The 26,716-nt window shown below is 49.8% G+C and overlaps 9 protein-coding genes across 10 annotated transcripts; 4 read left to right on the top strand and 5 right to left on the bottom strand.

Moving 5' to 3' along the window:
- The first annotated feature begins 507 nt into the window (after nt 1-507).
- Nucleotides 508-1,745, top strand: PV09_02374 (uncharacterized protein). Its single transcript, XM_016355401.1, has 3 exons — nt 508-874; nt 937-1,072; nt 1,127-1,745. Exons 1-3 carry the CDS (start codon nt 791-793, stop codon nt 1,426-1,428), a joined length of 522 nt encoding a protein of 173 aa, XP_016216537.1. The 5' UTR covers nt 508-790; the 3' UTR covers nt 1,429-1,745.
- Nucleotides 1,746-2,445: 700 nt separating this feature from the next.
- Nucleotides 2,446-5,864, bottom strand: PV09_02373 (uncharacterized protein). Its single transcript, XM_016355400.1, has 4 exons — nt 5,578-5,864; nt 3,055-5,507; nt 2,837-3,004; nt 2,446-2,783 (listed from the first exon to the last, which is right to left on the bottom strand). Exons 1-4 carry the CDS (start codon nt 5,645-5,647, stop codon nt 2,685-2,687), a joined length of 2,790 nt encoding a protein of 929 aa, XP_016216536.1. The 5' UTR covers nt 5,648-5,864; the 3' UTR covers nt 2,446-2,684.
- A 467-nt stretch (nt 5,865-6,331) lies between these two features.
- Nucleotides 6,332-8,430, bottom strand: PV09_02372 (tubulin beta chain). Its single transcript, XM_016355399.1, has 6 exons — nt 8,302-8,430; nt 8,135-8,158; nt 8,059-8,084; nt 7,945-7,986; nt 7,835-7,889; nt 6,332-7,779 (listed from the first exon to the last, which is right to left on the bottom strand). The coding sequence occupies exons 1-6, from the start codon at nt 8,311-8,313 to the stop codon at nt 6,595-6,597; spliced, it is 1,344 nt and encodes a 447-aa protein (XP_016216535.1). The 5' UTR covers nt 8,314-8,430; the 3' UTR covers nt 6,332-6,594.
- A 2,570-nt stretch (nt 8,431-11,000) lies between these two features.
- On the top strand, nt 11,001-13,522 carry PV09_02371 (uncharacterized protein). The gene is made up of 4 exons (XM_016355398.1): nt 11,001-11,406; nt 11,466-11,774; nt 11,824-12,088; nt 12,140-13,522. Exons 1-4 carry the CDS (start codon nt 11,339-11,341, stop codon nt 13,373-13,375), a joined length of 1,878 nt encoding a protein of 625 aa, XP_016216534.1. The 5' UTR covers nt 11,001-11,338; the 3' UTR covers nt 13,376-13,522.
- A 276-nt stretch (nt 13,523-13,798) lies between these two features.
- Nucleotides 13,799-14,409, top strand: PV09_02370 (uncharacterized protein; the record flags this gene model as incomplete). The annotated part of the gene is made up of 2 exons (XM_016355397.1): nt 13,799-13,897; nt 13,954-14,409. The coding sequence occupies 2 exons, from the start codon at nt 13,799-13,801 to the stop codon at nt 14,407-14,409; spliced, it is 555 nt and encodes a 184-aa protein (XP_016216533.1).
- Nucleotides 14,264-17,999, bottom strand: PV09_02368 (uncharacterized protein). The gene has a single exon (XM_016355395.1). The coding sequence runs from the start codon at nt 17,890-17,892 to the stop codon at nt 16,909-16,911; it is 984 nt and encodes a 327-aa protein (XP_016216531.1). The 5' UTR covers nt 17,893-17,999; the 3' UTR covers nt 14,264-16,908.
- Nucleotides 15,172-16,860, top strand: PV09_02369 (uncharacterized protein; the record flags this gene model as incomplete). Its single annotated transcript, XM_016355396.1, has 3 exons — nt 15,172-15,438; nt 15,537-16,321; nt 16,425-16,860. 3 exons carry the CDS (start codon nt 15,172-15,174, stop codon nt 16,858-16,860), a joined length of 1,488 nt encoding a protein of 495 aa, XP_016216532.1.
- Nucleotides 18,000-21,069: 3,070 nt separating the features above from the next.
- PV09_02367 (uncharacterized protein) lies at nt 21,070-22,860 on the bottom strand. Its single transcript, XM_016355394.1, has 3 exons — nt 22,415-22,860; nt 22,029-22,103; nt 21,070-21,920 (listed from the first exon to the last, which is right to left on the bottom strand). The coding sequence occupies exons 1-3, from the start codon at nt 22,479-22,481 to the stop codon at nt 21,355-21,357; spliced, it is 708 nt and encodes a 235-aa protein (XP_016216530.1). The 5' UTR covers nt 22,482-22,860; the 3' UTR covers nt 21,070-21,354.
- Nucleotides 22,861-23,662: 802 nt separating this feature from the next.
- PV09_02366 lies at nt 23,663-25,577 on the bottom strand. 2 transcript variants are annotated; one of them, XM_016355392.1, is made up of 3 exons: nt 25,345-25,577; nt 24,711-25,278; nt 23,663-24,557 (listed from the first exon to the last, which is right to left on the bottom strand). In XM_016355392.1, the coding sequence occupies exons 1-3, from the start codon at nt 25,514-25,516 to the stop codon at nt 24,380-24,382; spliced, it is 918 nt and encodes a 305-aa protein (XP_016216528.1). In that variant the 5' UTR covers nt 25,517-25,577; the 3' UTR covers nt 23,663-24,379. The 2 variants fall into 2 exon arrangements, with proteins under 2 accessions (XP_016216528.1, XP_016216529.1); XM_016355393.1 differs by having other exon boundaries at nt 24,734-25,278.
- Nucleotides 25,578-26,716: the final 1,139 nt, after the last annotated feature.

Here is a 26,716-nt window from a genome sequence, read left to right as displayed (position 1 = left end):
CCCGCCAATCGGTTGCTTGCAAAGACTGCAAGAATCGAGATGGCCATGGAGATGATCGCGTGCACACTTTTCCGCCCCTGTCAGCAACAAGAGGTCGCCTCTGCTCGGCAAGTCGTGAGTTTGCATGTGAAATGGCGGCTGTCTGGAACAACGGCATTGTGCCGACTCATGAATCCTGCTCCGATCAAGACGAGGGCGTGAACGGCTTGATTTTAGCCTGGACGAGACGCGTGGCAAGATCAAGCCCTCACAATGCCTCTATTCTTGCTCTCTTGATATTCGGAACAGTACTGCAGAGGCTGCAATGGACGCATACGCAGGCACATTGCTGGAGACCTATTTTGGGGCTTTCGTCCAAACATTTTGACTTATATAAGGCTATTCCAGCTGCAGGCATGTGGGTGAGTTCGCCCCAGCCGCCGCACGCTAGCGCAGGTCCACAAAAAACGCCCAGGCCACTTTATGTCCACTATCAATGCAGAATCCAAAACATCCGGGATAAATGACGTTGACACTGAAGGGATTGTGGTTGCCCTCCGTATCTCATCAGACTGATCGTCCATTCTCGAGCAATCAATATGATGGAAATTAAATCCCCATGGGCAGGTCAGTGGGGATGATCTCTGACGAGTGGCGTGAAGAATGCTTTATATAACCTACTCCGGCCGCGCCTCTTGTTCCTGGCCATATGCTATCTATTCTTCAACTTTGGTCGTTCTCCAACCAGTTCTAAAATAGCAGTTGTTTCTTTGACATTTTGAAAGATTTTACATTTGCCATCTCCGTCAACATGCGTTTCTCAACCTTCTCAGCTATTACAACCCTTGCCGCTGCCGTCTTCGCACAAGATCTCTCCCAGCTACCGTCATGCGGAGTATGTTTTAGAAAGAAAAACCCCACCAACTTTCCATATAGACAGAACTAAGAAATCTACAGTACAGTTGCATTAGTGTCGGTGTCAGTGGTTCTGGCTGCAGCACAACGGACATTGCGTGTCTTTGCAAGTCGTCTTCGTGGATTTCGGAGCTAGCCTGCTGCGTTTCCAAATCCTGCGACGCAGCTGATCAGCAGTGTATGATTGCGTCGTCATACCACTCTGTCCATATATGCTAACGAGAGCCTGCAGCTATCGCCTCCATTGCTGAGGGCTACTGCTCGTCAGCAGGAGTTACCACAACTCTGCAAGCAACCTGCGCAAGCTCAGCAACATCCGCGGCAACAAACACCGCCGCAAGCGTTACTGCTACCGCGTCTTCAGCAGCTTCATCACTCAACTCTGTGGTTAATTCCGTCGTATCATCCGTGAGTAGTGCTGCAAGCACTGCTGCGACTGCTACCACCAACGCTGCCCCAGCTCCAACTCGTGCTCTTGGTATGGGAATGGGTGTTGCCGCAGCGGCCGCAGGACTCTTCGCCGCTGCTTTATAAACGACTCCTGAGCATCTGCTGTACAACATGGTTGACAATTTAGTCTAAGAAATGGCGGTGTCGAACCAAAAACATCTATGAAGTGGGAATTGCAATTTTTCCAGTCTTACCATCCCCTTTACATTGCTCTCAATAGTACAAGATGACTCATCCTACTATAGTTGCCTTATGCTCATGATATCACTATGCTAGAACTAGTATGTCGACGGGTGTAATCATTTTCATCGCTCTGTGCATGTTTCTGCAGCCTCTTTGCAAATAAATAAATAAATACAGACAAATCGGCTGCTAACACGCTGTTTCATGCGAGTCCAGCTTAAAGAAATGATCACTAGCCAAGGTATATATGAACATTCATCCTATTCCAGGAAGGAGCTCAAATGGCCATGACTTTCAATGATATACCCCATAATCTTTCTGTCCTATTTGGAGCAGACAGCAGACACGACGAGAACAAAATTCTTCCCACGCACACGGTCAAGGTCCTCCTAGTTCCACTTTCCAGCTTCTTTAACGAGCTTCTAAGACTTGAAGCCATCCCCAAGGTTCTACACCCGAGTACCCATTCGTAAGACAAATCAGACGGGTGATGCTAGGATTTATCCGGCACTGCCATAGCGAGCAACGTCTCACCTGGGTTCAATGTTTGGAAGCCAATGCATGGCCTTTAACGAGTCACCAGGGGTTGGAGAGCATTTATCACAGGAATGGAAAGGCTTGTGCGGTAAATTGAGGAACTACATGTCATAGCAATAATAAATGTACTATGCAGGCTGAGGTCGAAGGCGGAATGAAGATCTAGATATTGCTGTGTATATCTCCAGGCACTAACTGACGGTGATTGTTTTATCCTCACGACGGGAACTTATGTAGAAGGGCCTCAGCTGGCGGCGTCGTCCATAAATTCGATGACACGTTATGGAGCTGAGGGTGTGTAGGAGTAGTATCGAGTGCCAAGCTAGCTTTTGGGGGATCGGCGGACTAAGCCTTGTTGTACATCACAATCTTTTGCGTAACGGTCATTCGGATTGCACATCTGAGAATCAGAAGATCTAAGATGGAATATAAATACAGGCAAATGTTCATTATTCATGCTGTGTATGCCTTTTTACTTTGCTAAAATGCTTTCACCAACGCCAGCCAAACCGACACGGATGCTTATTGAAGAGCAAATTAGGGCCAAAAAAAGCTTGTTTGTATGTACGACCTGCGAGAGTAACAATTTGAGATCGTGGTGCGGGTAAAAATTCATGGAATCAAGCCTTCAACCTCATCTCTTCGCAGGCAGGGCAATATGGATCCGTCCCCCCTGGCCTGATGAAGTACCTTCCATCGTCAAAGCGGCCGTTGCATTCCTAAGAATCCAATTAGATATTAAATCATCTTGCGTGTCATAGCCTTAACGTACCGTGCAGCGGAAGCATTCCTCGTGCCATTCTGCGTCCAGCGCTTTCACGACCATATCTGTGACTGGTTTCCGGCACTTCTTGCACTTGGTTGAATAGCGATTTGTGTGGCAGTTTACACACCAAGCGTACCCATCTCTCTCAACAAACGGAGTTTTGTCATCAAATGGCTATATCGTTTGTTAGCTTGCTATTACTAAATGATCTCGAAATTACTTACGTCACCACACTGGGCGCAGAAGAAATGGCCAACATGCCATTCAGCGCCACAAGCAACTACAACTTCTCCCTCGATAGGCGTTTTGCAGCTCTTACATCTAGGGCTGAAAAATTCGTGGTAGTCAAGGTGACAGTAGAATCTCAGTGACTCATCACCATCCTCCTCTGGAGAGCCACCAACATCGTAGCCTGCCATGCGATCGCGAATTCTGTTTATTCGATCAAGGCGATGTGATTCAGGCTCGGGATAGAAGGCGACACATTCAAGACCTTCGTTACAGTGATGGCATCGGAAGCATTCTGGATGGAAGCGGACCCCTGCAGCAGATACAATGCGGCCTGCGATTGGAAGAGCGCAGTTCGCGCAAAGGGCACCAGTGCTACGTGGATGGAACCGACCAGTTGGCGTAATGTGCGAGTTTCGGATGGCACTCCCGGCCGGGGCTGATGCAGCATGTCGTGGGCTCGGCCGTCCACCGGGAACTGGAAGAGGTCGAGTAGAAGAGCCAGAAATAGGAGGTCCGCTGACTGATATCGATGGAGCAGTCACCGCAATAGATGGAGCATCGTTTATCGCAATTGTTGGAGCAGCACGTGAGTTATTGACAACTGCGGGACGTTCAGGTCGTGATTCACCGACTGCAATGGAGGGTAGAGGTGAAGATCTTGGAGCTTTTGGTGTTGAAAGTGGATTTGAGTTATTAATAGCAATCGTTGGAACTGAGGCTGCATCATTTGTGACAGCAATAACAGGTACTGGTGGTGCTGAACTGACAGATATTGCCGGGACAGAAGGAGCACCGTTGTGGTTGTTCCCAGGAAATGAAGGTTCTTGAGGCGGCGGTACCAATGGTGCTGGAGGTGGGCTAGTTCTTTCTCGTTCCCGACCAGGTACTTGCATGGAACCTGATGTTGATGGTGCAGAACCCTTCTTTTCCACTATACGTAATGGCTTTTCGGAAGCTGTTTTGCTATATGACTCCGCTGCCACAGATGCTGGAGGTGGTTGCTCGGTATCGGGTCTGGTATGAGTATTTGGCTTTGTCGTAGCAGATGAAACTTCCTCCTTTAACTCCACCTCCTTTGGCTTCCATCCTTTCTGAAAACTTACAATGGGTCGTTCGGGGCAGTCAGATACCACAGTTGGCATAGGTAATTTTTGACTGCGATCTTTTAATGACGCACTCGTAGCCTTCCGAATATCATCACTTCTGATCTCCTTTCCATCTTTCATCTTCACTCCGTCCTCTGAGGATGCTGGCTGCATACAGGTTTCAACATTGTTCGTAGTGTAGATCGGATTCCGTGACTGCGAGGGTGGATTACGCTGAATTTCAAACCTGTCAAAAGGTTTGGTGGCTGGCATCGGCTCAGTGTTTATACGGCTAAGCTTGCCTTTCGACTCTCTTGCACGGGAGAATGGGTTACGAAAGTGTGCTGGCATAGCATTCGACGCCATGCGCGCGGCAACGGAAATGCTGGAAACTCGGCTCTGTCCCTGTTCTTGTGTCTCCTCCTTTTTTTCTTCTCCTTTCATTTGTGGTTGTATCGCTTTCGAAGGGCTAGGGGTACGACTTCGAATAAGCTTCCTCAGTCCCGTCTTTGGTTGCTGAGGCGCAGGCTCATCCCCTGATGTCGAGGTGGGCTCCACAAACTGGACTGAGCGTTTTCGTGGCTGACGCTCATTATTCACAGTTTCTTCTTCAGGCGGTTTTAAGGGGCTCTCAGGGACTTTCAAAGACCCATCACTAGGCGCGCGACTATTCGGCGCACTGCTTTCCTTGCTCCCACCACTGATAGACCGACTGGCGCTGGATTCTCTACTTCGACGCTTCATTTGTTTTGCCTGAATATCCTGCGCTGCTTGAGCCCAACTTGCTGTTCTGGCATGTGTACTTCCTTTTCTAAGATGTTCACGATAGCTGCTCGGCTGAATGTCTGGATTCCTGAATGGGACATTGGGATTTTGATGCTTCCAGACCAGTTCGGCTGCTTCATCTCGGGCAGCGTCGAATATTTTCTTCTCTTCTTTTAGATCCATGTCTTCGAGTGCTCGACGCAGTGAATGTGCTTCCTGCCTTTCTAACCATCTTTGACCTCGTTCCAAGTAAGGAAGCTCGTCCATCGGCCCCTCAACATCGCCTTGAGCGGATTCAGACTTTGGCTCTCGAGCAACCGGCCTGCCGGCCATAGGTTTTGATATCGATGCATTAGAAGCATGTCTCGTTTCCGACCCTGTTGCAGAGAAGGCAGGCTTGTAGAAAGACTGTGCACTTGAGCACCTCGGCGGCGCATCCACCGAAATGTCCTCGTTCTTTTTGAACTGATCGATTGCAGATGGCACTTGAGATAGATTCGATGTAGAGTACCGTTTTGATACAAATGAAGACGGAGGCGGACGAGCTCCAGTAGGACGAGATGGCCGGTTGTTACGTAAATCGTTAAGATACTCACCTAAGCAAGGTCATGATCAGATAGGCTCGACTGAAGTGTGAGTATGCAAAAGAAGCCCTTCATTACTTACCCATTTGACGATTACTCATGTACATGCCGCTACTACCTCCTATGCGGTCTTTGCTCTTAGAGCGCAGCATTGTGAATAGTGAAACCGCACCTCAGTTCCGTTTGTTTAGGTATTTGTTTACTGCACCAAAATTGTGGATATGCCAAAGATGAATAGGTATATCTCAAACAAATTCGACGATATCAGGCCAATATCATTCGACTACTGGCATTGCAATGTTCATGGGGACAAAACTGGTAATTGTTATGCCATGGAAATGTGCTCTTAAGACTTGAGGAACCGTTGGTGTTGTGAAAGTCGGAGGCGTAGTGCCATGACAACAACCGAGAGTTAGTCTTCGCTAAATCCACCAATGACATCACAGCACGCTCAAGTCTCAGGTCAACATCAAACTCTGTCCTGGAGCACGCCAGTCACCCGACTGACCAGATAACGTTAAAGCGTGTTGATGACCTCTTGCTGCAGACCTTCTACGATCCAATGCTCAGTAAAATTGTAGCGTACTTAGACAATGCGGATGATTAATGCACAAGAGGAAACAGTGGGGTTACACTGAACGGCGTTTACAACTGGCTGGACGAATACTTGGTCACAGGATCCTGCAGTTTCAATATTTAGTCCAGAGAGCATTCAAAGTGATACTCTTTTCATTAATGCTCAGCTCTAATTTGTCGTTGAACCGCATCTGACAGGCTGGCGCACAATAAACGAATTAAATGCCGGTCCTGAGATTTACAGAAATGAGCACTACACATTTAGTGAATCACGTATCTTCCATTGCAAATATTGGTATTTATCTTTACTAGCAGAAGCTATAGGCAAAAAAGAGAACATGGAACGCTACAGTGAGAGGAGCATCCATTATGTGTAATCACCAATAAGTAAACCACCATCGTCCACATCTCATGCTCCCCAAGAAAGGCGAACATGAAACATATCTGAACGTTTTGACCATTGCAACTTCCTTAAGAGCAGGTTCTGCGCAAGAGCAACTAGGCCAACTGACCTGACGCGCGTTTACTCCTCCGGTTCAATAGGAGCCTCCTCGTCATACTCCTCCTCACCTTCGGATACGGAGGCCTCCTGGTACTGCTGGTACTCAGAAACCAGATCGTTCATGTTTGACTCAGCCTCGGTGAACTCCATCTCATCCATACCCTCGCCGGTGTACCAGTGCAAGAAAGCCTTGCGTCTGAACATGGCAGTGAACTGGTCACCGACACGCTTGAAGAGCTCCTGAATGGAGGTGCTGTTACCAATGAAGGTGGAGGACATCTTGAGCCCGCGTGGTGGGATAGAGCAGAGAGCGGTCTGAACGTTGTTGGGGATCCACTCAACGAAGTAGCTAGAGTTCTTGTTCTGAACGTTGCGCATCTGGTCCTCAACCTCCTTCATAGAGACTTTGCCACGGAAGATAGCAGAGCAGGTGAGGTAGCGGCCGTTGCGGAAGTCAGAAGCCGCCATCATATTCTTCGGGTCGAACATCTGCTGAGTGAGCTCAGGAACTGTGACGGCGCGGAAGGAGTGAGCGCCACGGCTAGTGAGAGGAGCGAAGCCAACCATGAAAAAGTGAAGTCGGGGGAATGGAACCATGTTGACAGCCAGCTTGCGGAGATCAGAGTTCAGTTGACCGGGGAAGCGCAAACACGTAGTGACGCCAGACATGACGGCAGACACGAGATGGTTGAGATCGCCATAAGATGGGTTGTTGAGCTTCAAAGTACGCATGCAGATGTCATAGAGAGCCTCGTTGTCAATGCAGAAGGTCTCGTCAGAGTTCTCGACAAGCTGGTGCACAGATAGAGTAGCGTTGTACGGCTCGACGACGGTATCAGAGACCTTTGGAGATGGCATCACAGAGAAAGTGGCCATCATACGATCGGGGAACTCCTCGCGGATCTTGGAGATAAGGAGAGTGCCCATACCAGCACCGGTACCACCACCAAGTGAGTGGGTAATTTGGAAACCTTGGAGGCAGTCGCAACCCTCAGCCTCGCGACGGACTACGTCCAAGACCTGGTCGACCAACTCAGCACCCTCAGTGTAATGACCCTTAGCCCAGTTGTTGCCAGCACCAGACTGGCCGAAAACGAAGTTATCTGGGCGGAAAAGCTGACCGAATGGGCCAGCACGAACTGCGTCCATGGTACCAGGCTCAAGATCGACGAGGACAGCACGGGGCACGAACTTGTTACCGGAAGCCTAACATGAGCATATCAGTTGAGGCCTTGCAGTTTTGGTGCTACGTTTCATTCACCTCGTTGAAGTAAACATTCATGCGCTCGAGCTGAAGATCAGAGGTGCCATTGTACCTGCGTTTCATTTAGTCCCTGCTTTTGGTGTGCACCTGAAGCAACTGGAACTTACACGCCCGAACCATCAAGGCCATGCTCGCCAGAAACCGTTTGCCTATGATTTTTTGCCCAGTCAGTCGTGGCCTGTCAAGCTGATGTTGTGCTGAGGTTCGAGGATGGAACGCACCAGAAGGCGGCACCAATTTGGTTACCCTACATAGGGTCAGATGGGTTCGAAGTTTCATTGAGAAGTAAGCACTTACGCATTGGCCGGTCTGAAGATGAACCTAAATTCGCAAGTATGTCAGCCAACAGTTCAGTGTGATGTTTCTCGCCCAAATATTGCTGCCTCCCTGAACAGAACGCGGGGCAGTAAATAAGGGGAAACGCGCGTGAAAAACATGAAAATATAGAAGAACACGGCACGTACAATCTCGCGCATGTTGGCAGTGGGATGGCTCTTCCGGGTTTATTGAACACGTAGAAGTAGTTATCGAAGTTACCGAACGAAGTTGAGAGGTGGTTGAGTGGTAGTTGTTGGTGCTGTGAAGAGTCGGTGTGCGGGTTTGAATGTTTGGCGGCAGATGCTAGGTGGTCAATGCTGCAGGGGATCACGCTAGGCCGAGATCAGACGCGTTAACGTAGGCACCACACGTGACATCAACAACCACAAGCGCTCGAAAAGAGACTTGTAACTTATATGATATTCTGCACCATAGGCATCTTCTCGTGCAGATTAATCCCTCTCAAATTGGATAGATCTGATGTGAAGAGTCCAAGAAAGATAATCAGAACCTTCCTGCTGTGATTTCCGTCAATATCGTCACAACACCCCATCGATTAACTTTGCAATTCTCTCACGAATCCGCCGAACTTCTTGAATAACTAGTTACTCTACATCTCATCTTAGCTTTCTAGCCTGCATCTCTTACATCATGACTCTGCATTCTTGACCTCATGCGTCATGAAGTGGAAGCTGAGCTTCGCTAACTTCGTTTAAAATAGCAAAGTTGTAAAGCAATTTCAGCACGCATCATTGAACGTCATGCGGATACTGGGCTCTCTGAGATCTTATCCTGTGCTATATTCTATCCTTTTTGCATACTTTAGACGACCTTTAGTTTGCAGTGGCGAACAATTCTACAGAATCAACACTTAGCGACAATGAAGCTGCAACTGGTCAGCTTTCCGATTATGTTGTTCATGGCTAATTTATAAAGTTGGCCTTGTTTACGTGTGACTCATAAGATGACTGTTGTAGCGTCCATTGCAGTAACAGATTCCTGCGTTGTATGCTGTGTGATCCTCACGTTCTTAGAGTGGGCTGGTGTTTTGTGATCGGGAGGATCACAAATTCGCATCGAGGCACGCTTTCTGTGTTCCATTACGATGCATGCCGTTATACGCTCAACTCTCATATCGATTGGGTCTTGTATTCTGCTTTACGGCCAGAGTTGGCTGCCGTTGGTCATGAGGATTCCTTCCGTATTTGGCGTTAATAGTAGACTGCGTTACAACAAGGTAATGCTGGAGATTATAAAAGATGGCGTGTATATATGGCATTCAATTTCGAACTCTTCATCGGAATGAAATAGTTGTTGGCCCATTGCAGAAAACGTTAATGCAGATATCATGTTCTCAAGATCAAGATATCTTGATGAGGACGGTGAATTGCGACCACCTATGTCCCCAACCGAGAAATTTGGATACCTAATCCATATGGGGACTCGTTGACACGGTTGCATTATGTACCGCGTATAATATCTTCAAATCCAGTATTGTCGCCGCATATAGTTTTGTTGTGAGTTTCTGTTATCAGCTCGAGCTCTGAGACCTGCGAGACCTGTATGGATGATGCAGCTAAGAGAATGGATAAATTACATTCGAGCAGTCTATAACACTCGATGCTGTCTACACATTACAAAGTGCGAGAGGTCATGGTCTTTGTCGTAGATTAGGCGCACTAAAGCAACAGCTTCGTTGTCGGAACTTCCGTTAAAAATATGCATGCTTGTTGAAAAAAAAAAAATTAAAAAATTAAAATAAAAGCAAAAGAAAAAGAAAAAGAAAAAGAAAAAGGAAAAGAAAAAGAAAAAGAAAGAAGATAAAGACGGGTTTCCATCTTGAATTCCAGGGCTGTTGTCCAGACTCGGTTCCAAAAAGAGCATGAATGCGTGATACGATTGTTGAACCACAGCGTGTGATAAAGACTTCGGATGGTTGGCGTAGTTTGAAATGTGCTGGATCCAGACTTTTGCAGGAGGCCTAGATTAAGAATGTTACAGCATACTCGCTTCGGCCGTAGATGCCAAATACGACGTCGGAATGGCCTTAACGCATATTGAATCGCATGATAGATCCTCTGAGATTTCGGCGGAGTTAAATGCACAGATCATAAGTAATCTTTGAGTATAAGGGGCCAGGATGTTCTACCGCAAAGATGGGTCAGCTAATTCAATTTGTGAGAAGTCCAGACCCACCAGGCCTAGCACAGAAAAAGATTTGACAACCACAGGAGATCGGGTGAGCAGTCGTCTGATAACAGAATTATTTTCGTCTCCTTGGAGCGATCCTCTACCCAAATGAGAAGATCGTAGGAATCTACACTCGCCACAATCTAAAAAGGCACCAGTGCACAGATGATCTCATCACCATCGGCTGGAAAAATATGGAAGACGAGACACTCTGCCAGATTTCAGACTCAGGTACCATCTTGAGCACGCCCACTTTCACGTCTGCTGGCGTGTTCGAGAACGATAGACCTATCGGTGACCACCGGCCGCCTCGGTCTTCGTCAAGCACGCTAAGACCGACGGGAGACGGGAGAGACAGCATATCCGTAAGATTGTCCAATCACCAACTTCTGCAAGCGCCACCTTCGCAGAAGCTCAGTGGAGCCTGCGGCTGTCTTTCCAACAAGAACGGAGCCAAGACCCATGACGAAATTTGCACCCATCAATCTTTTGTGATGCGTAGAACTTCGCCCAACGTGCACCGGCTATACGGCACACGGTTCCCAAGCTATACGCAACGGGCCTCGGCCTAAGGAGAGTTTTACATACGACAGAATGATGGAAACCCACTAAAACCGTTCCGCAACCTCCTGAAAGCTCTTAGATTGGACCGTTCCTCGTAGATATGGAATACGGAAGAGCCTGCACCCACCATCCGACGCTGCTGCCCTGTGTAATGACGTTGCATTCGTCGTCCACCCTTCATTCATCGGACGGATTTTAGTCCTTCGATAAATTTTTTTCCTTTCTTATACTTCACTGATAATCATGCCATCTGCTGTTTCTTGATTTAAACGTAACCTTTCATCCTAGCGTGCATCACTACCCCGGTCGCCACGCGGAAGGTTTAAGCTCATTTTGCAGCCTTGTGGTTACGCCCATCTCAGCCTGGCTGAATCATCCACAGTATCCTAAACATCACATAGTGAATTCGCAGTTCAGCTTGGTATCACCATGTCTGAAAGCAAAAGTGCACCGAAGGATCTTGAATCCGGGGCTCGCACAGGCAAGCTATCGCATTGGTAAGTCTTGAAATCGAGGCCGTGCACAGGAGCCACACGAATGCTCACCAGGAGAAAAGGCGAATCCTCATCGATCAAAGCATCACCACACCCGAGATTGAAAGCCATGTGTATCCAGGATCTGGTACAGTGGAGGATCCATATCGGATAGATTGGCTTCCTAATGATCCGCGAAATCCAATGCAGTTCCCTACATGGTATAAATGGATGATTACGTTGTCCATGGCCGGTGCGGTTCTAGCAGTATCTCTGTGTTCTTCAGCGTTCTCTTCTGGCTTTACTTCGCTTCTACGAGATTTTGGTACCAGCCAGGAGGTTGCAACATTGTCGCTTAGTTTGTTCGTGCTAGGCTTCGCCATTGGCCCTTTGTAAGTGCATGCAGCAACCTTTTGGTCACTCATCGCTAACAGCTCGAAGGTTCTGGGCGCCCATGAGCGAGCTATACGGTCGACAGATCCTGTTCATCTTCACATTTGGCATTTTCACTTTCTTCAACGCCGGCGTCTGCGGTTCACAGAACATGCAAACCGTGATTATTCTCAGATTCTTTGCAGGCTCGTTTGGTTCGTCTCCACTGACGAACGCCGGAGGAGTAATTGCAGATATGTTTCCTGCACGACAGAGGGGCGTTGCTACCGCAATCTTTGCTGCAGCTCCATTCCTTGGCCCAGCCGTAGGACCAGTAAGTATCGTCTAATCGTGGCACGTGGGAGTTTTACCAACGCTTGAACAGGTCGTAGGTGGATTCCTCGCTGAATCTGCGGGCTGGCGCTGGCTTGCTGGCTTGCTGGCGGCGTTTTCGGGCCTCGTGTGGTTTATAGGAATAGCCTTGGCCCCAGAAACGTATGGCCCCGTTCTCCTCCGACGTCGAGCTGCCCGGCTCTCGAAGATCACCGGCAAAGTCTATCTTTCCAAAACCGATGCCCAACAAGGCACGATATCTGCTGGCGAGGCCTTCAAAACCGCCTTGAGCCGTCCATGGTTCTTGCTATTTAGGGAACCGATCGTCTTTTTCTTAAGCTTATACATGGCCATCATCTATGGCACTCTCTACATGCTCTTCAGCGCCTATCCTATTGTATATGAGCTTTCCCGTGGTTGGAGTGGTGGTATTGCCGGTCTAGCTTTTCTCGGTGTTTTGATTGGTATGTTGTTGGCCGTGGCCTACACCCTGTGGCCTGAAAATCCGCGATATCAGCGGGTCGTTGAAAAGCATGGAGGTATTGCCCCGCCAGAAGCGCGATTACCGTCTACCATGTTGGGTGGCGCATGCCTGCCCATCGGTTTGTTCTGGTTTTCTTGGACAAATTCTCCTTCCTTGCCTTGGGCAGCTTCGATGGCTGCCGGCATTCCTTTCGGCTTCGGCATGGTCCTGGTCTTCTTGGGTGTCATGAACTACCTCATCGACGCGTACACCATCTTTGCAGCTTCCGTCTTGGCAGCCAACTCTGTCATCCGGTCACTGTTTGGTGCCGCTTTCCCCCTCTTCACGACTTACATGTACCAAAACTTGGGTATTCACTGGGCGAGCTCAATTCCTGCATTCCTTGCACTGGCATGCGTGCCATTCCCTTTCCTCTTCTACTATTACGGAGAGAAAATTCGTATGAAGTCAAAGTACGCAGCCGAAGCGGACGCCTTCATGAAGAGGATCATTGCACAAAGGCGTGCAGAAGCGGAGGCTGCTGCTCGTGGAGACTCTGAAACCGAGGCTGACGCAGAAAAGGAGCTTGACAAAGAAGAATTGAAAGCAGAAGAAGAGGAAGAGGAGCGAATCGTTGCCGAGGCCGAAGCTGGCGCCGTAGATTATGATGGCGCACGTTTCGAGCGCATCAAGACCGCTCAGGACACTGAGCGTGTTGCACAATTGTCATACGAAGCAAGCCCTTTCGACATTGACCGCGTCAACACAAGAGAGAGCTTCAAGAGCCGAAGGAATAGCCAAAGTAGTAGACGGGGTGGGCGTTAAGCGCTTCTGATTATCTTGTAAATTGTATCAACATGATTTTGAGCGCGGCGTTGGATGATAGACGGCATAGACCATGATAAGTGAAGAATGTCTGGTCTCAAACGTAATACTAATTGTTGTCCCTCAATAAAGTTATGCTATGCTCCGGCCTGCATTGCGTTACTAACAGTGAACATGCTTACGTGCTTCGTTACTTCCACAGTTGGCCCTGCCAATTTGCATCAGGCGGCGACGGCTCCTGCTCACTTGGCCTGATACAACATCGTAGCAGCACGACGCGAATTCTCCAACGAACCTCGCACACAATTACTATTGTTCGGAGTCGTTCTTTATTGAGTCGTAAGTGAACTAAGGTCTCAATTTCGAATTTGATTAACATGTAAGGAAACGTCTGCAAGCTTGACCTACACTCAATCAGCAACAATGCCCTACAAAGTTCCCTTTTGTCTGAAGACTGATGAAGAGCGCGAGAAGAACATCGAGAAGAACCTAGACTTCATCCATAGGACGCACATGGAGGCGGTACTCGATCGAATGGCCCACTATTCTGTTTCACATTGACTGACACAGGTTGTAAGATCTTTTACACGTACCGTGAGGGAAAACTTGCACAAACTCGTGAGCTCTGTATTCGTGCCATGGATAGCCACCGTCTCCCTAGCTACTACCGCAAGGTGTATCAGGGACTTGTAAGGACCATCGACGGAGACGTGGACCTAGCAGCGGAGAGCCCTAAGATGTCCCAAGCTCTTGTAGCAGTCAAAGGCGACCAAGCAGACACTGTGGAGGAGCGTACCACTACCATGCTACATGCGCCAGCCGTTTGCAAAGAAAAAGATATCATTGGAGATAAAAGCAAAGTCCATAGCCCAATGGCTATCATTGACAGCGCAAACGCGTTTGGAGGCGGTAGCGATGAGACCGAAAATGCTAACCTGTTCGAAGAGCTGGTTCGTCTCGCAAACAAATGCAAGAAGGATGGAAAGGACATGAACACCAATGGCACGAGCATTCGGCGCCCATCTTCCAATTAGTGAGGCCTCTTTACAGGTCTTATCTACTCGATGACCAGAGTATCACGGAATAGTTGCACGTGGAGATCATTTGCTACACGACTAAGATCTCTATCTCACGGTGATCAAACCTTCGAGGTCTCAATCTTGAAAAAACATGTCCTGCAATGACATGATTCGTCTATGCGACGAGAACCTTTTTGGTAGTCTGAAGGGAGGTAGCTTTCAAAGGCGTCACCTTATGAGGCTTGGGAAGGTGGAAGACAACGTTATACAAGAAGTAAATTCCTTAAGTTCGTTCCCGCGGCCGCTAGTCGGGATCAGACAACGACAACGTTGGAGTCCATCTCCTTAGCATAGTACAGACCACGTAATCCAGAAGACTTTGTGCTTGCTGTTGCTATTTCCAGAAGCTTAATTCGTGAGGCAGTTCCATGACAACATGACAGAGAGAAGGAGGTTATGTTACGCCGGTAGGTCTATAATGTCGTTCGATCGAATGCGAGATCCAGCAATCATAAGATTTGAGCAGTGATTTCGCATCACGGTGACTCCTGCAAGGCTCTCGAATTCTATCGTCTTGAAGAAATTCACCGTGGCGGTGGTGGGTGAGCACTCTTTTAATGAAAAGGTTGCCATAACAAATCTGTGGACAACCTCTTTTCACTTCATAGGATCAAGTCTGTGAACGCAACTGTTTGACCCGCAGCCCGAGACCATAGAACGATATCGTGCTTATTCAACTGATAGCGTTCTTCCCAGATAATGCAACCAGATATAGTCATGTCGCTACTCGGTCTGCCAGCAGAGATGATTTTGGCAATCTGTCGTCAGGCTCCTCTCGAGACGGTCGCCAACCTTCGCTTGACCTGCAGAACTCTGAATGACAGGATCGCTCAGAGCTTCTTCGCGGCAAACTTTGCGACAATTGACATTATTGCGGACGACCAAAGTGCAAGCGTAGATGCCATAGGAAGAATTGTCACCAATGAAGCAACAGCACAGCGAGTCCGCCATGTGCGCGTACACATGAATTTTTTATTCCACGCAGTATGTCTCATCGTGCACTTCTGTTCGTCATCTTGATTCGCAAACCGCGATCACAGCTGCATTCTAATTGAACAACAGAAGGCTAATCAAAGACATAGATAGCACAAGCAGAACCCCTTGAGCACAGAGTAGTTGACAAGTGCACGAAGGCGGTCAGAAGAGTCGGTGCTCAACTCATCAAAGCGCTCCCACAGCTGAAAAATTGCGACACCATCGAACTGGTTGATAGTTTTCCTGTATGCTTGCATCACAGATACCCGCATTTCCACGGTCGCAAAACATATATCCGCCTCGTGAATGACGGCAGTCATTCAGAAGTATGGGTTGGGCGTCGACCTCTGCCACACCAACTTACTTCTGCTTTGGTGTTTGGTATCCTTACTGTGGTCAACAGACGGATGAGATGTCTGCGTAGAATCAAGATCGAGCCCCGCCTAGCTCTTCAAGATCTTAAAGCAAATCTCTCAAGCAGACTCTGCAAATGGCTAGCATTCCATGGTGTGCACTCCCTGAAGCTGAAGCTTATTGACTGTTCGAACGAACACTATAGAATCAACTTCTCGCAAAGGCAAGCGCACACAACGGGTGTATGGACAACCGGCAGTACATTCGAGGGTCAAGATAGGATGGGTTATGAAAATGAGCGCAAATTAACCACAATCAGTGATTCAGCATCACAGTGGGAGAAGCAAAGTTCGCGGCATGCGATGCTTCGGGTCTTCCTTAAGCATTTTCCACATCTGAGAGACTTGGTCTTAGACATTGAGGCGGATCAACAGAAGACCGGCTTGCCGGAGGACATGATGCCAGCTTTCCTGTCCAGCAGCTCTTTGAAGACTCTGAAACTTTCAGTCTCCATCGGAGATGGAGTGACACTGACCAAGTATGTACTTTATAAGTTGTGCAGCATGACTCGTATTCACATGAGTTTATAAACACAAGCTGCCACTTTGAATATTTGGTAGACTTATGCTGACCGTCGACAGGGCAGTAGAAGGCCTGAGCTCCCTTGAGACCATTGCTTTGGAGGAATGCGATTTCAGAGATCTGAATGCCTTCAGACAAACCAGCCAATGCTTTCTTCGCCAAGCCCACTTCTCATTGAAGGAAATCCGGCTATACAAGCCTTGGACTTGGAACAACGAGGGTATTCAGACTATGATTTGTCCCGGAGAAGCATGTGAGCCGTATGTCTGCCGGTATTGGGGTCTTGGAGGCCTTGCTCAGCAGACCATGCACGTCTCGCTGAACGTGCTTGAAGATATGCCCAATTGGTGCAAGAAGTGCCATGTCAGGTCAATTGCACTGACGATGGACCAACTCGATCTGGCAGAGTCATTTAAGAGAATGTTTCATCAGCAAAGCGCACGCGAAAGGCCACCGCCGAGGTGCACGGCACCGAATATGGAGCGCCAAGGTTAAGACTTGAATCGAAGATCGAGATTCGGCAGATGAGCCTCTCTGTGTCGGTCATAGACGCTCGAGCACTGTCCCCTTGCATATCTCTTCGAACACCCTGATTCCTTTGCGACCCAGGGCCGTCCCAACCCCAACAGCAGCAGCTCCAACGCTTTTCATTCGAAGGTATCCCGAAGCATCGCTCACTCCACCAATGCCGATAATCTGTATGCTTTCCAAGCTCTTATGCGTGTCTAGCATTTGCCTTAACATTTTCACATTTCCTAACGCCAGCGGATGCAGCGCAGCCCCAGCCATTCCACCTATACCAAGCCCACTGCTTGAGTTCAAAGCCGGCGTTTTGTCATCCAAGACCAGAGAACAACCAAGAGTATTGGTGGCCGTGATGAAAGCTATTGGACGCTCACTGCCCGCACAGCTCAGCAGAGCACGTTCAAGCATTTTGAAATTTTCCGGGTTCGAGTATGGTGGAGTTTTAACGCCAATGGGTACCTTCAATCTTTCCCCCACAGCAGCTTGAGCAGCCTTCAGCGCTCCCAAATACTCTTTCAGAGCATCTTCATCATATGACGGTGGAGGCTTGCCACTTATATTTGGACATGACAGATTGACTTCCATGTACAGCGGTGTATTTGGGATTTCGTCCTGCAGGTCTGCTATCATGCCGTAACATGTCTGCAGCTCCTCCGGTGTACCAGTCACCGACAATATGAATGCTTTTGTCCCCCTTTTCTCGCATGTTTGTCCTACTACAGCTTTTACGTTCTTTATTGTCTCCGCCAGTGGTAATGGCGAATATCCTAACGTATTGAGACTGGAGCTCGACCTCTCACAGTGTCCCTCACGTTGTATGCAGCACATGTTGTGCGCGTCGAAGAAGCAGTATTGATGTATTTCATCATTGTGTGGAAAGCCGCTTAGCGTGTTAGTACGAGTGGTGACGGCACCTGTGTATGGACAGTCGTAGAGGGCTTGCAGATCTTCGAAAGTTGTCGCCCAAGGGTTAGCGGAGTTGAGGATTGGTGGGTTAAACATGATTGCTAACTGTCACAACTAAATGCGGACGTTACAAAGAACTCATCGAGATGACGCAGGCTCTGCTTTGATTTGTCTAGCAACACCTGTGAGGTCGAAGTATAGCTATCAGCTTGAGAGAGCTACAGAGTTGACGTCGTTGCTTTTCTGGACTGAAGCCATTGTACGGAACGGCAAGTGCTACTCCACTCATAGCAGAACGAGAAGGTTATTGACAGCCATCTTTTGAACGACAAGGATAACACAGGTAATCCATCCACTTTGGTTCCTTGGCTCAGTATGCAGCGTAGAATTTCTTACGCCACTATTCCTACGTCTTACGTTTAGATTTGCTGCCTTCATTGCTTATTACGCCCGATCAATCCAGCCCCAGTACGATGGAGCTTCGATCAACATTAGACTGCTTTTATTCCAGTTCCTGAGTCTGCTCAACCACAGCGCGTCTCCTCATCAACAGATACAAGAGATGCAGCCTCATCGACGAGGCGCTCATATCAGCATCTCCTGCCCAAAGAGAGTATTCCACAAAAATTTTACGGTAACGAGTTCTACTTGTCTCCGGACGGGATCTGGAACAGGCGACGGCCGAATTTTGGGCGAGCTGTATAAATCAACACAACTGCACGGCATGTTCTAAATCTTCCATCGCCATCTTCTGAATGATAGCAATAGGCACGGCACAAGTCTAGAATGTGATCTACCAAGTAGTGCTTCTACAAATCGAGAAACTGAAGACCTTGCAACGTCTAGGTCCCGGAAGTCTTCTAGAACCTGTGCTTCAATCCACGCAGAGGCCCGGGGAGTCAGAACACAAGATTGGATTGCTGTCAAACCCGCGTGTCCGGCAGAACGAAGACTACGAACCGTCGCTTGAGCCGGAGCCTATCCTGCGCTGACCTCGGCCCAGAATGGTGCAGTCTATCAGAAGGGATAAATGAGTTGATACACTACGTTCAGTAGGGCATGCCCACCCAGAAGATGTGAACGCAAAGACACCGTTTATAGCCGCAAAGAAGGAAGTGCATCCACTAAGACGACAAAAAAGCGTACCTTGATGCGACCAATACCCGCTATAACACAGAGCAGTGGACACGCCATGAAGAAGGTCCAACAGCCGATGAGATAACCTAAAGCTCCTGTCCGGCATAAGAACGCTGCTATGAATGTTTGCTGAACGTTATGCTGGCTACAGAAAAGTGCTGCCTGGATCCATCCAGTCAACTATGATTCATCATTTAGTATCCCCCTAAATTATAAAAAAAATTAGCCCAACAAAGACCAACAAGCTTCTTAGAACGAAATGTTCACCCATGTCTGCAAATTCATGCCTCAAGTGGTTTCGGGGCTTACTTTCCATGTCTGCCTACCGCTATATGTTCGTTCTCTTTCCAGTCGGCCCCACAAAAGTCGATCTTCGAAAACGTGCATGCCTTTATGATTTCCCCTTCCACGTTTCTATAAGCGATAGCTCTGGCAGAATGAATTTCTCAATCCTTTAATCGTTGAAGACCGCCTCGATACTTGTCGATTCTTGAAGACGTTTGTGAGTATGCCGAAGATCATAAATGCTGTCTTCGTGACAGAACTCCCTACTATCACCAATCCGTAGGGGATTGGCTAAAGGTCGACTTGGTACAATTAGGGAGCATGCTGATCAGAGAGTCTCCGCAAAACACGTCGCTGGCTTTTGCAGTTCCCAGCTGCCCGTCAAGGGCATTGCCTTGACCGCGTAAAAACGATGTCAAACCCAGTTGAGCATCCTATAGGTCTTTTGATGCAAGCGAATCAAATTTCAGAAAGATTTAAACTGGGCATTCCACCGCCTTTCCTTCGCCATCTTTTGAAGTGTTCAGGATACGCCACTGAAAAAGATGGACTTTGACATTTATCCTGTGCTAGTAGCATCGCAAGCTACGATATCTCAATTAGAATAGCCAAAGATTAAACGTCCCAAGAGTAGAAGCCTCCCCGGGTGAATGGCGGGTAGCACGGGTCAATTTCAAACCCGAGCACCTTTTCACTAACTTGTTAGATCTGTAGGCTATTCCTATGCTTGACATTCTTTCATAACAGTGCCAAGACTTGGAAGACGGATTCAGAGCTCGAATTAGACACCTGAGCTTCCTCGTCTCGCCAATAGAAACATGCGTTTCTGCCGTAATACCATGCTGTTCAAAGAGTAGCACTTGCATGTATGTAACTCGTACGCCCTGTGGCAAGGGTATCAGTACATGGCAGTGTACATCAGCAGCTTAGGATCCAGGACACAGTGGAGCTGAAAGATATCCACGCCCTCCGTAAGGAAGTAAACTTCCTACGGGAAGCAAGCACGTAGGCCAGCGGGAATAGCTCGTTTGGCAAATGGCCGAGTGGGAGATATGGTCAACTGAGACAACAGGGAGGCCAAACAGTCAAGGGAGATTCATTTCAAACGGGAAACTTAAGTCGAGTATGGCAATTTCAAGCCGAGAAAGGTGAGGAAGAGATTCGCATGCCATGGGACGCGGGAATAAGGGATCCGCAGCCAAGGATGAGTGAAACCGCAGATACGGTAAGACAGCTAGAATAGGAGAAGCGGTCATACTTGTGCAGACGGGTAGGGAGTAGCGTACCACGTTTTTGGGGAACGGGGGGAGAGAATGCGTCCGAACGTCGACGAGAACAAACCACTGTTCAAAAGAAAGGACGCCAAGTAGCAACGGATGACCACGTACGGAATCGACGTTGGGTCGAATCTGACATCGGCATGGGCGAGGTGGACCGGCTCATCGACCGTGCGAGCATCTTTGCTGGGTCGGTAGCAGGGTGTGTCCACAAGGTCGAGCAGCCAGTGAAGTGACGACGGTGGCAGTTTTTGGGGCAGCAGAGATGACGACCGCGTTGGCCTTCGAACGTGCCCGTCGAGCAAAATGCGGTGGGCGAACAAAAAGAGGCTATGCCTACTAGCGCTTGCGACGGAGTCAGCACATCATGGCGACCCCGACGGGAAGGAGACCATGGATCCTGTTTGTGACGGACGACGGGTGTACGGTTGATCAACTGCGAGCGGTGGTGACGAGAAGCGACTTGAGATCCTTGATACGAGCTGATGATAGTTTGCTGTGCACACGGCCTCACGTGTGCGATACGGTGATTTACACCCTTGTCGTTGGAGTGGATAACTAATCTATACATATCCACAATGGCAGCCTGCTGCGGTACCAATGCGTAGATGGTTGCCGACTTCGAGATGATACCGAAAAGAGGAAGCATGAATTTCCAAATTGGGCATCTGTGTGAGAACACTACGTTTCTAGGCCTCGAAGATGTTTTGCTCGGTGACATTCGGTTGTCCGATCTTCCACGATTAGAACTACACACGTACCAAAATGGCATTTTCTTTAATGGGCGTCTCTGAGTAGACGAGAGCATATTTTATTTCTGGGAAGGTAATTTCGGTCTTGGTTCGTGGCGCGCCATGATTCAAGCCCCAATCTTAACGTTCGTCGCCACCGCGGCAGCAAGAGCGTCGGCTTCGCCCTCCTCATCTTCCTCGCCCGCCTTGCCAGCCAATCCTCTCTCCCACAGCTGTCGCCCAGTCAATCTGACTTCCTCCTTGACACCTTTCCGCTTCTTCAGCTCCTCAGCCTCAAGCTCCTCCCTGCGCCGTCTCTCTTCCTCCGCCATTTCCTGCTTGAACTTAGCACGCCACGCAAGGAAAGTTTCCCTTGTGACCGGAGTGCCGTGGAACTTGCGGTTCTCTTCCTCCTCGGCCTTGGCCGCCTCGGCCTCCTTTAATGTCCTCGCAGCCTTTTGCCGCTCTGAGATGAGGAGTTCTGCTGCGTCTTTGAGCGAGGAGACGAGGGTGAAGACCATAGCCATGCCCATGTTTTCTTCGATGGTTGGCTCTAGGGACGACAGGAGCTTGGCCTTGTCCTCCTGGACGTCAAAATACTGGTGCTTTGGCGCATTAGGCGGAGCGAGGATGTCCAGTCGTGGTGCCTCATCAGGATAGTCCGGTGGATATTCAACTTTGAGCAGTAACGTGGCTGTGAAGAGAAACAGAGTGAGTCACACGGTTCGCCACGCACAGGATTTGAGGCCAGAATATTACAAATCGACAAAGTCGGGGATAGAGATAGAGACGAGTGACGTACGGCCTTCTATATTTTCGCCATACTCACTGGCGACGTCAAGCTGTATCGATACGCGGAATTCAGTTTCGGAGATGTCTAGCCCAGCAAGTTACTCAAGCATGTTCTCGTAATCAAATGCACCGGCGCGCTAAGCGTGGTCTGGAAGGTGCATGGAAGACCGGCGGCCCATGGGGTTGCGAACGATGCAAGTCTCGTAATCAGACCTGAGGTCTGCACTCAGGTTCGGGATGCCGAGAAATGGTTGACATCCTATTTTCGCGCTGAAAAGGTGGACCGGCAGATGTCTGCACAAGCCATTGGGTCGGTCATGCTTCTGCTCGTCCAAAGGAAAAGAACAATAAAAAGAGGAAAAATCAACTTGCGCGTCGGGCATGGGGCGCACACACCTGTGATTTCGTCGGGAAATATCGACTCCAGCACCTCGCGCTCCTCCTTCTGCTCGTCGAGCCCCATGGCTGAACGGATAGGTTAGCGTCTGCAGGCCGGGAAAACAGGCGTTCTGGCTGGGCAGCCAGGTGGAAGTTCGATGGGCAGGTCCTGGCAATTTTGGACGTTTGTGGTGGCGGGGCGCGATATAGGCGGATTGGAGAAGACGTGCCAGGGCGTACAGCACGGCCGGGCAGCAGAGCAGTGGAATAGCAAGCTTCGCGATGCAGCAGCGCGAGGACGCGTAGGTGTCCGGGTACAGTCCTAGGCAAGCTTTGACGCAGGAGGGTGAGGAGTGCAAAATGGGAAGCATTAGCGGGCAAACGCTGTGCGGGCGCTGCGGTGGGCGAGGAGTGCTCGGCAGCGCGGCGCGAAACGTGCAGCAGAACGAACTCGCTCGACTGAGGCACGCACACAAGCTCCGTGCAGCGGTTTGGCGCTTCAGCCCTACCAGCGTTGGGGCCACTCGCCAGGCCCCGTCCCTCCTTCCCTCCTTCTTTCGTTGCCTCCTTCCCCCCACCCGCCCGTCGCGCTTGCCCAGCCCGCGCGTTGGCGTTGGCCCTGCGGGTGGGGCGCTCTCTCCCCATGTGCTCCGTCTGCAGCCTGCCACCGCGACTTCCCACAGTACGTGACCTCTCCAGCCACGGTTCAGCAGGAGCTGACCAGTCTGCGCTGCGTCCACGATCACTCTGGCTGCTGCCCGCCTCGAGTAATATTGTATGCCCATCACGGCCCGCTGCTCGGCAAGTCCGCAAAGGCCCAGCACGACAAGCAAAAGCGCCCCAAGCCATGCGCAAGCCGCGTCTCCGCACACTGCGCTGCTCGTCGATGCAACCCTTCGTCTCGCCGTCATTCTCTCTAGTCGCTGCCGTCAACAGCGGGTGCTGCTGCCCTTCGTTTCCCTGCAGCTCGCGCTGCGGACTTTAGGCTGGACTTTACGTTCTCCGAGCCCGCAAGCACGCAAAGCACGCAAAAGGGCCCCAAACGGCTACACCGCGTCGTTTGTGTGTTTCCGCCTGGCCAGGACCATTCAGAGCCGCAAATTCGTGCGTCGGACTCGGTCTGCTTTTTCTTTTCTTCCGCGCTGCATCTGTCACAAGGCACCCATCGCGTCGTCCGAAGCCCCGACGCTCTGGCACGCGGGATTTACCTTTGACTATCTGCTCGACGAATGGTCGGTGGAGCGAAAGAGAAGGAACACGCAATTGGGGAGCTGAAAAATGTGGATCGTCCTTCTCGAATCGGACGCAGGAGCTCGTATTCTATGATTTGCCTATGGACAACGCACCACAAGCTCACCCCAGTCTATTCCGAGCTGTTCAGAGAGGAACCAACACCTGCCCGCCATCCAAGGCAAATGCTGCCCAACTGGCCAGCGAACCAGAAGGATCTGTGGTGATCTGACGCAATCCTCTCTCTAGGCCGTGAGACGCTATCTGAAATATACAAAGAAAGTTTCACGATCTTCCAGCCCTCCAATCAGGTGATCCGGCTCATTGCGGAACGCGACACGGGGCGCGTGTTCCTCCGCACGTTAAACACCCCCCCCAAAAAAAATGAACTCCAGGCTCGAGAAAAGTAAAAAGCCAACCCTTGCCCATTCAGCTCGTTATTCTCGGTCAAAATGGCTGTGTCTCGACCGCCGAATCGTCCGATTCCGCGTGAGAGAAAATTTCCCGTTGCCCAGATTGTTTTCGCCCTGACATCGTGGTCAAGCGATTTGCCCTTTCGTCCTGCTCTCGCCTTCGGCCAAAAAAAAGTAGCGAGAGGGGAGCATGTTTCGTTTCGTTACGCTTCGCTATGCCAAAAAAACGATTGGTGTTGAGATATAAGTAGAATAAAATGATAGTCATCAAATGAAGGACTATGGACAAGAAGCTGGAGCACAGGGGCGGAGAGGCGAAACATCCGACAGCTTCCTTGAACTAGACAAGTTGTACGTCGTCCAGTCCAGGGCCTTCCTGGAGCCGTCCCACTCCGGTTGGTTCGGCCTGTACCTTGTTGATGTTATAGGATGGTCGAGAAGGGAGGGGTGGTGGGCATTGAAAGCTCAGGCGGCGAGCCTGCGACTGATTGCTCAAAGCAGTCTGATAGTGGCGGTGTCTGAAGCCAAAGTGTGTCAGTCGCTGCGGCAAGCAAACCACGAGGTCATGTAACAGACGCTACTTGCGAGAGTTGGTCTTTTGTATGTGTGCGAAAACATTGGACTGGGAGATGCATGTGTGTTGTGCGAAGAAAAGAGACTATGTCGCGTACGCGTATGAAATAGGGTCTCCTACATGAGGATTTGACTCTGAGTAAGACTGCGAGGTGGACACGTCGAGACCAGCTATTGATCCGTAGCCAAAGTTGAACGGCGCCAAGTCGCTCGCATAGAAGGCATCCTGTTTCGCCGGATAGTCTACGGACGACACTGTTGGCGGTATTGCATGTATCGAGGCTGAGAGCGGAGGCAGCTCTGGTGGAAAGATTGGGATGTCCGTGCTTGACGAGATGGGTGGATACATCTCTGTTGAGTACGCTGGATAGCTCATCGTCTCTGTCGGGTAGCTCGAGTAGACAAATGGAGGAGGCGATGTCGAGAGCTGGCGTGTGTACTGCTGCGAGAACATGTTGCGGTCATCGAAAGTCATGAAATGCACAGAAGATGCTTGCGAGGCCTGCCTGTCATAGGAGAACCCCTGAGACTCGCGGGAATCAGAAGACCGGCCGGCGTTTTTCTGTGCTTTTGGTCTATCCAGCTCCGCTGGTTTCTGCTCGGGCGATTCCGAATTGGATGCAGCTCTCTTCTCGAGATCTTCAAGTCGCTTCTTAAGCTTCTTGCCTGGAGGGTTGGTATTAGCACAAGCAAGCTTCTAGACAAGCAGTCACCGAGAGGGGAGAAACGCACGATAATTGCGTTGAGCTATTCTGTTTTGTATTCTCCTCCTTTCGGCGAGGTCTGTGATCTTGGTCCAGTCTTCATTGGGATTTGCGCTGGCGCTGAAGGCACTGCTCGTGCTGGGGTAGCGGTGCGTTGGGGCCGTCTGGAATGGCTGGGAATAATGCTGCTGTCTGTTCATTGTGACGAAGTCCAAGAAGAGAAGATTCACAAGAAGACAACGTTCTTAGGCAGACCAAAACTGAGCAGGTAGTGAAATAACCATAGGGCAGACGATGTGGATATATAGTCGGGGCCGTTTACAAACTCGGCTTCATGCCGCGGGCTTCGGTGCTCAGTTAACTCGAGCAGGGCTCTGAACCTTGCTACGCAGGGCCCAGTCAAAGCCACCTTTTCGAGGGACATCGCTGGGAACAAAACGGTCTGGTTTGGGATAAGGCTGGTAGGACCGCTATGCGAGATGCCGGCCCCTGCGAAGCCGCAGCCTTGCGAGCATTTCGGCTAAAATTGGTTGGAACAGATTCCTAAGCTCCGACTATTTGATCATGTCGACCAGGGTTTGAACCAAAGCCAAATGCTCGGTTTAACGGTCAAATCACCATTACCCCGATTCCTGTTCGGGCGGGCGGTGAAGGTGAAGAACACAGCTGCTCCATGAGGGCATCTTTCAGGAGTTGATCGGCAGCGAACAGGTCTCCCAGCTGCTTGTACCGTGGAAGACTGTTCAAATCTCCGCGCGATCAGCGTCACACACGTTGCGAAGTCCTTTGGAAAAAGGGAAAAAAAAATAAAATAAAAAAACCAAGCATGCTGTCACTGCCAAGACGATGCTGCGAACACGCCTAGCTGGAACTGTGCGCTGGCGACACGCCCAATGCGGATGGCTCCATGTACATCCAAAGAATACATAGAAACAAAAGCTGATGGTAGTCGACTACTTGCCCAAAATCAAAAAGATGATTTACCGAACGAAGACTGATCTTCGGCTGGGCCTGCCAGCCTGCCTGCCTGCTTGCTTGCTTGCTCCTGAATGGCTTGCTCGGACTCGACCTTTTGATTGCAGTCGGGACATTTGGCTGCCGGTTGAGCAGGCGGTGGCTCCCAATGAGGCGAACTGATGGCGGCTGTCATTTCCATCCACAAAGGGTTCGACGATCGCGGCGGCTCCGTAGCTTGGAAATCAAAGCCCAGCGCCGTCACCGTATGTCTGTGTTGCGGGAAGCACGAGGAATGCATGGAAGCTCGACAGCAGCACGGTGAAGAACTGACGCTATCTAGGGCCCCGGAGCCTTGAATCCGGGTTGGACCTCGCATTGCACGAATCACGGGCGGCGATGGCTGGCAGACAGGGTTGTTTGTAACACCAACTAAACTTAGCACT

The sequence above is a fragment of the Verruconis gallopava genome (genome assembly GCF_000836295.1).
Source record: "Verruconis gallopava strain CBS 43764 unplaced genomic scaffold supercont1.6, whole genome shotgun sequence".
NCBI classification, from domain to species: Eukaryota; Fungi; Ascomycota; class Dothideomycetes; order Venturiales; family Sympoventuriaceae; genus Verruconis; species Verruconis gallopava.
Note: the sequence above shows the minus strand (reverse complement) of the source record. Positions and strands in the feature narration are given on the sequence as shown.